The following is an 8581-nucleotide window of genomic DNA, read 5'->3' as shown; positions in this document are numbered from 1 at the left end:
GAAACTGCTACGGCCATTACTTCAAGCATCTGCACACTAACCACTGGGTCTACGAAAATAGCGGTCTGCCAGTTATTATTAGATGCTTGCCAAACCACTGCCCCCTGGCCTGTTCTTGAAGAGGCATCTGTGAACAGTGTAGGCCCCTCAAGCGGAGAGGTTTGAACTCGAAACCACAGAGAAACATCCAGAGGCCCGGGGGTATCTAATCCTTCTTCTTGTCAGAGGTCTCCGGACAGTTTCTTCTTATCTTTATTGCCCTCTTCTCTGGTTTTCTTTTGACTAAGTGTCTGTAATTCCCCCTTTCCCTGCCCTTTTAAATGTAAACTATCTACAGTTACCCTTTGTCTTGGTTTCTGTTAAGTTCCCCTTTCCCTTTCTATAGCAAAGTGTTACCTTACCACCATTTTGAGGCTTTGCTCACTCTTCAATTCCCCCCTTTTCTTTAATCTAGCAGGCTTTTACCTGCTAGATTCTTAATGGGTCTCAAAATAGGCTCCGCTCTCTACCTTTTGTCTCAGCTCATGTCTCTTCCAATCCTCGTATTCCCTTCCGGTTCCTTGGTACAAGCACATAGAGCACTTTACTACTATACAGGTAAAACTTATTAACATCACCAAGATGGCTATAATGATTCCGACCAAAAAGAGATGCTTTACCCATCCTAAATTTGGTAACCAGCTAGTGAGTGTATCCCACAATCCTTTTTCCCAACCTATGTTATCCTGACTTGCCTTGTGCAACACCTTTGTTTGTTCCCAAATTTTCCTCAAGTCGGTTTCAATTCTTAGGTCTTTGTTTAGGTACACACAGCAGCTCTGATTTATTATTGTGCATACCCCCCCTTCTTTGGCTGTTAATATATCCAGTGCCATCCTGTTTTGAATCACCACCTTGGATAAGGAGGATACCTCTTCTTGGATTGCTCGTAATGCATCTGTTGTGGCATTTTCTACTATTTCTAAAGTAGCTGAGATATTCACAATTGCCTGTTCTAGTTGTGTCACCCCTAGAGATGGAATGAGAATTCTTAAGAAGCTATGAAAGCCTGTGCTGTGCACTAAGGGGTTGTATGTGTGCCTAGTTCGAATCCAGGGAGTTCTTAAAAGTCCTCGTGGGGTGTCTTCGTGTACTGTAGTTTGAGGTACCAAATATCCTACAGTACATGTCCCTGTCCAATTTATAGGTAATGCTTTTCGTGCATGCCCATCCCCACACAGCCACCAATACCCATTTGGTAATTTACATGGCTTGGGCATCTTTTCTTGGTAAGCAAATGATGTAGCCATCCTTGCAATTCCGAGAATATTCTTATCTGAGACCCAGTATGATGCCTCATCTGTTCTAGGGTCGCATCCCGTGCCTTGTGCCCATTTCCCAATTCTAACAATCCCTGTTACTATTCCTGAATTCCCATATTCCCAACTACACCCTATGCCCGTTAAGTTTCGCCATCCCACCCCCACCCCCTTATCAAATTTTCTATCTACAAAGATTGACCTAGTAGAATCTAAGATTAGCAACTCAAACCTAGGACCTTTCTGTGGTTTGTCTTGTTTGTCTTCTAGACCAAACTTACATTTCCCATATTCCACCCAGCTTGGAATTGTCCAGTTTAGTGTTGCCACCCCATACATAGGCACTCTTCCCTCTCCTCTAGGGAGGGCCGTGCATATCCAGCAAGATTTATTGAAAGCCTGGCCAATTTTCTCAGTCATTTTCAGGTAGCTGTTCCCATGCCAGGCTACGACTGTTGTCACGGTCATGCTAAAAATTACCAAGCTGTTATACATGTTTTTGGATTTTGATCTTCAGTGGTCCTTCCTCTTTCACCGTCCACTGTTGTCTGGGAGCTTTCTTCAGGCGGGTGTGGTGTATCCAAGGCGTCAGTCCTTTCACCTTTGCTGCCGTGTGGGTGGTCAGGAGCACTTGGTAGGGCCCACTCCACTTTGGTTCCAGAGGTGAATCTGAGAGGGATTTAACATAAACATAGTCGCCTGGTAGTATATTATGCACTGGGCTATCTAGGCCCCGTGCCCTGGCCCCAAGTACTGTTTTTTCAATTTTCTTTAGTTGCTTTGTCAGATTTACCATGTATTCATTCAATACTTCTTCCCCAGTTTGCATAGAGATTCCCTTCTGTACAGGGTAAGGCCTCCCATAAAGGATTTCGAATGGGCTCAGTCCTTCCTTGGTTCGGGGTTTGGTACGAACTCGTAAGAGTGCCAGTGGTAATGCCTGAGGCCAGGGTATCCCAGCCTCTTGGCCCAATTTCACTATCTGTAATTTGATTAGGTGATTCATTTTTTCCACCTGACCGCTGGACTGCGGCCTGTATGGTGTATGTAGCTGCCAATCAATTCCCAATAGTGAACTTACTTGTTGGACCACTTTAGCATTAAAGTGTGGGCCACGATCTGATGAAATTGCTGCAGGGACCCCAAACCTCGGAATAATCTCATGTAACAGAGCCTTTGTTACCTCTCGAGCCCTGTTAGTCCTACAGGGGTACGCCTCTGGCCATCCCGAAAAGGTGTCTGTTAATACCAATAAATATCTGAACCCCCCTTTTCTTGGGAGTTCTGAGAAATCAATTTGCCACTGTTGTCCCGGGTAATTCCCTTTCCCTATCTGCCCTAGGGTGACTTTATGACCTGACTTGGGGTTATTCTGTAAACATATCTCGCATTGTTGTGTCACCTGCCTAATTGTGGAATACAAGTTCTGGGCAATTATTCTTTGGGCTAAATATTTATGCAGTGCCTCCACTCCCCAATGAGTTTTTCTGTGTTCAGCCATTATCACTGCCCACAGTATAGCCGTGGGAATAATGATTTTACCTTGTGGGGTAGTGGCCCATCCTCCCTCTCCCACTTGCCCTCCTAGATCTTCTATGAGAATTTTATCTTCCTTTGAGTATCTGGGTTCACTATCAATTTGGATTTTACCGTCTGGAATTAAAGAATGCATTTCCACCGGGTCTTCCCTTGCTGCTCATTTTGCCTCTCGATCTGCAAAAGCATTTCCTACTTCTTCCGGCATCTTTCCTTTCTGGTGTGCTCTGCAATGCATAATAGCCACCTTTCTTGGTCGATGAACTGCTTCCAGGAGCTTTAAAATTTCCTCGGCATGCTTAATGCCCTTTCCTTGTGTTGATAATAGTCCTCTCTCCTTCCATATTGCTCCATGGGCATGTACAACACTAAAAGCATACTTTGAATCTGTCCATATGTTGATTCTCTTTCCCTCTGCCAGCTCTAATGCTCGAGTTAGAGCTATGATTTCTGCCTTTTGTGCAGAGGTATTTGGGGTCAAGGCTTTTGATTCTATTACCTTGTTTGTAGTTGTCACAGCATAGCCTGCTTTGCGTACCCCCTGCAGCACAAAGCTGCTACCGTCAGTATACCAAGAGTCCTCAGCATCTTCTAGTGGTTCTTCTTTCAGGTCTGGTCGGCTGGAACACACCGCATCAATGGTTTCCAGGCAATCATGCAGTACTGGTTCTCCCGAGGTTCCACTAAGGAAGGATGCTGGGTTAACAATATTAGTTACTATTATTTCCACATCATCTTGTCCCATCAGGGTAGCTTGATACTTAAGGAGTCTCTGCGGTGAGAGCCAGTGCCCACCCTTCACTTCTAACACAGTTGAAACAGTGTGAGATGTCAAGACTGTGATTTTCTGCCCTAAAGTAAATTTACGTGCTTCCTGAACGTTTAATACCAGTGCAGCTATTGCTCTCAAGCAGCTCGGCCACCCCCTGCTTACTTCATCCAGTTGTTTAGAAAAGTATGCTACTGCTCTTCAATAAGGCCCCAAGTTCTGAGCCAGGACTCCCAAAGCTATTTCTTGTTTTTCATATGATAATAGCCAGAATGGTTTTGTTGTGTCTGGCAACTCTAAGGCAGGAGCCTGCATGAGCTCACGCTTTAACTGTTTAAAGGCTCTTCTGCTTTCCCCATCCCAAGTGAGAGTATTGGGGTTAGTTTTTAAAAGTGCAAAGAGTGGTTTTACCAGAAGTCCATAGTTATGGATCCAGAGTCGACTCCAGCCTGTCATTCCCAGGAATGTGCGCAGCTCCTTTGCAGTCCGGGGCTCGGGGGTCTGACAAATGGCTTCCTTCCTCGCTGTTCCCAGCATCCTTAGTCCTGCTGTGATTTCGTAGCCCAAATAGACTACTTGTCGTTTCGCCACCTGGGCCTTCTGTGGGGAGACTCGATACCCATTAAGCCCCAGAAAATTCAGTAGACTGATAGTCCATGTTATACACTCTTCTTCCGTTTCAGTAGCTATTAATAGATCATCTACATACTGTAACAGAACTCCTTTCTCAGAGGGGCGTTCCCATTGTTCCAAATCCTTGGCTAGCTGATTCCCAAAAATAGTTGGGCTATTCTTGAACCCTTGGGGAAGCACTGTCCATGTCAGTTGTGTTTTTCTGCCGGATTTAGGGTTCTCCCACTCAAATGCAAATAATAGCTGACTCTCTGGACTTAGGGGTAAGCAGAAGAATGCATCCTTTAGATCCAGTACGGTAAACCAAGCCAATTCACTAGATAGTTTTGTAAGCAGTGTATATGGGTTTGCTACCAGGGGATATAAATCTTCTACTATTTTATTGATTGCTCTCAGATCCTGTACTATACGGTAGTTCCTGTCTGGTTTCCTAATTGGGAGTATCGGGGTATTGTATTTAGATTCACATTCCACTAATAACCCATGTCTCATGAATTTATCAATTAATGGTTGTGCTCCCTCTCTATCTTCTATCCTTAGGGGGTATTGTTTAATTCGTGGGGGTTGAGCTCCTTGCTTTATATTAATTACCACAGGAGGGGCGTTTTTTGCACGCCCTGGGATTTCCGTTGCCCATACCCCTGGATAGACCTGATTACTGATTTCTTCTGGCATCCCTGTGTTTTCGGGAGTTGAGTTTGTTGTGATCAATGCTAGGCTCAGTACCTCAATTAAAGAATCATCCCTTACTTTAAACCGCATCTTTCCTGCCTCAAATTTTATTTCTGCCCCTAATAATTCTAAGAGATCCCGTCCTAAGAGGTGATGTGGTGAGTCAGGTAGGTATAAAAATCGATGTATCCCTACCTGCTTCCCCAATTTATATTTCAGAAGTTTAAGGAAGTAAGCCTTTTCGGGTTGACCAGTGGCCCCTTTTACAGTCATAAATTCTTTACTTAATGGAGTTAATTCTTCATTTAGTACTGAACAAGCCGCACCAGTATCTATTAAAAATTCTACACTCTTCTGTTTCTTCCCTAGCTTTATCTTAACCAGTGAATCCGCCAGGGTAGACTTGCCCGGTTCCAGTCAATCCTCCTTTACGGGGGCTTGGAACTTAGTCCATGCCCCCCTTTTCTGTTTTCTCAGTGGGCATTCATTTTTCCAGTGTCCTTTTTTCCGGCAGATGGCACATTGGTCCTTTTCCAGGGGCTTTCTTGTTCTGCACATTTCACCCCTCCCTGTCCCTTGCAAACCTGCAATCAGTATCTGTCTGTCCTTTTTCCTATCTTCCTCCTCCCGGTTGCTAAACACTCTCCAAGCTACTTCTAGCAAACTTTCCAAATTTCTATTGGCCGGTGCTGGTAATTTTTGTAGCTTCTTTCTTATATCCCCTGCAGACTGCCCTGTGAATAGTGACACCAACTGATGAATACCTTCCTCTGAATTTGGATCCAGGGAGGTATGTTTTCTCATTACATTCCTCAGCCTTTCAAGGAATTCCGAGGGAGTTTCCTGGGGACCCTGTTTCACTTCAAATAATTTAGACCAGTTCACTGTTCTGGGGATAGCTCTTTCTACTCCCTTTATTACCCATTCTTGGTATCTCTCCAAAAGCTCCCTGCTATGATCTGTATTTGGGTCCCAGCGAGGGTTTTGTAATGGGAAATAGTCTTTAATATCTTCATCTGTTCCTCGCAAACTATCCTCAAGCAGGGTTTGTGCTGTTCTTAGAACCAGTTGTTTTTCTGTTTCAGTCAGTTGATCTAACAGCAACTGAATATCATTCCAGTCTGGTTCAAATTGTCTAACTAAAAACTGCATTTGTCTTGCTACCTTTGATGGGTCATCTCGGTAGTTTTTACAAACCTCCTTCCAAGACTCTAAGTCAAATGAAGAGAACGGAACTTTAACTAACATTGTACCCCCCTCTGGACGTACCACTTCCCTCAACGGAGCTATTGTTAACGGCTGCTGGCTTCGGGTACATGAGGCTACTGGGGAGGCAGGAGGCTCAGGGGGTGAAGGGAGGGCCGAGGGTGAAGGGGGTGAAGGAGGATTAGAATCCTCAAGGGAAGGCATTTCTGGATCTAGTGGGATTTCCTCATTTCTCACCCTCATTGTCCGCTGAACCTGGAGATATTCCAACAATTCTTCAGGCTCCCTAACCTTGCCTGTCTTTGTGCACTGCTGTCCGATACTACAGGATGAGCAGCAGCGTTTTATTTTACTTTCTTTTGCCTCCCGCCGTACTTTTTCTATAGTTAGTACAAAAGGATCTTGTGGCGGTCCCATTCCACACTCTTTCTGCCATTCCGGGTGGTTGCGGAGGGTGAAGAACATATCTGCATATGCTACCTCCTCCCACTTATTTTCTCTCCTCAGAAACAACATAAGCTGCAAGATTGTATTATATTTTACTGTTCCATTTAGAGGCCATTTCTCCCCTTCCTCCAGCTTATACACCAACCACCACTGATTACAATATTTAATCAAGTTTTTCCGACTCAGGGTTCCTCTTGATTTCCCAGCAATATCTCGCCAGTGTGCCAGTATACAACCCAGGGGTGTGCGCTCAGGGACCTCTTTGCTCTGTGATTTCCCCATCGTAACTTAATATAAACAACCGTATTCTTTTATAAGTAAAACCACTTCTGACACAACAGTATTGTTATGACTTATGACCACGTACTTTACAACAACCGGTAACTAATAATACAAAATAAACACGTATTAAAACAAAGACAAACAAGTATTGGTGACAGCTTTCGCTTCGTCCGTCCCCGGCCGTTTCCCTCGCGGGAGGACGGAACCGCGGGTCGGGACTCCGCACTCGCCCCGCAGCTACGCAGCATCTCACTCACACCACACTCACACGACAATTCAGAATTACAGAATTTAAAAAAAACAGAATTACAATATATCATTTGTTAAGCTTAACCAAAGATGTTAAGAACACCGGTGCTAGTTGTTGACTTAGGTCACCTATATAAACAGCGCTGTACCATACCAGTTATCCCAGGATTACCCAAATCACCCTGTACCAGAGAGCAGACAAGCTCTGCCCAATTAGCAATCACTTGAATGTGAGCAATAGCCCTTTTACCATGCGTACGACTTACTGGCCCCTTTGTAGGCACTCCCTAGGGAGTCCTCCTAACCCAGCCGGCAACCTAACCTAACCCGTGAGCTCACGTCCCAAGGGGGGGAGCACGCCGATTCCTCTGTGCCCTGCGTAGGATGTTTCCTCACGACTTACGGGACCCCCGTTTCCCAGTTTCACATACCTTTCCGCCGACAGATGGTTCTTGTCTGCTCCCGCAGTGATCAGATGAGGGAGGGGAGTCCTTCCGAGAAATCTCGGGGTGCGCGAAAGGCGTCCCCCTTCTCAGCTGGTCCCGCAGCCAAACAGAGGTACTCCCATCTGGGGTGCCAAATGGACTTGCGGAATCAAACTCTATAATCCAGAGATGGGTTATAAAGCAGGTATGTTTATTCCAGCGTTGCGCAGCGCCGGGTGCAAGGGGGATAGCTCCACCAAACTTGCACACCGTAAGGAGAAAAGTGTGTTACAGATATAGGTTAAGCTAATACATAATCAATAGTCTCCTCCTCAGTTTGATTACATATTCATTACATTCCCTATGGCTCCGTTCCCCGCAACCCCATTCCCTCATTCCCCCTGACCCCATTCCCCGCGACCCTTGCCGTTGTTTTGGGGTGAAATTCTTCTTCTGTTTTCTTCTTGGTGTTATCTGCTGGTACCATTCTCCCAGGTAAGCATCGTCTTGCCCGGGGGTATCTAATCCTTCTTCTTGTCAGAGGTCTCTGGACAGTTTCTTCTTATCTTTATTGCCCTCTTCTCTGGTTTTCTTTTGACTAAGTGTCTGTAATTCCCCCTTTCCCTGCCCTTTTAAATGTAAACTATCTACAGTTACCCTTTGTCTTGGTTTCTGTTAAGTTCCCCTTTCCCTTTCTATAGCAAAGTGTTACCTTACCACCATTTTGAGGCTTTGCTCACTCTTCACTGTGTCTCAGCGCAGGATATGGGGTGTGAGAAGGGCTCAGTCTGAACAAGCAGTCAGTTACAGTGAAACTCTGAACTTCAGATCTCTGAGTTCCAGTGCCCTCCTGTGCACACTCTCCCATAGTTTAATGTCCTCTGTGGTGCCCAGAAGTGCACCCAGTGATCCAGGTGAGGCTGTAGCAGTGCAGAGCAGACAGGGATGATCCTTTACCTCACCCAGATTGCAATAACTTGCTTGATGCACTCCAGGGGACCGTTTGCCTTCCTTGCTGCCTAGGCACACTGCTGACTCACGTTCAGTTAGATGTTGTGCAGGAC

The 8581-nt window shown here is 45.4% G+C and overlaps 1 protein-coding gene across 1 annotated transcript; it reads right to left on the bottom strand.

Annotated features, from left to right (window-relative positions):
- Positions 1-355: 355 nt before the first annotated feature.
- Positions 356-7555, bottom strand: LOC146754618 (endogenous retrovirus group V member 2 Env polyprotein-like). The gene is made up of 2 exons (XM_085527848.1): positions 7524-7555; positions 356-1967 (listed from the first exon to the last, which is right to left on the bottom strand). The coding sequence occupies exon 2, from the start codon at positions 1791-1793 to the stop codon at positions 477-479; it is 1317 nt and encodes a 438-aa protein (XP_085383974.1). The 5' UTR covers positions 1794-1967; positions 7524-7555; the 3' UTR covers positions 356-476.
- Positions 7556-8581: the final 1026 nt, after the last annotated feature.

This window comes from Coturnix japonica, chromosome W (assembly GCF_054131305.1).
Source record: "Coturnix japonica strain WE chromosome W, WE-NBRP24, whole genome shotgun sequence".
Taxonomy (NCBI): Eukaryota; Metazoa; Chordata; class Aves; order Galliformes; family Phasianidae; genus Coturnix; species Coturnix japonica.
The sequence above is the reverse complement of the archived record's forward strand: the minus strand, read 5'-3'. Positions and strand labels throughout refer to the sequence as shown.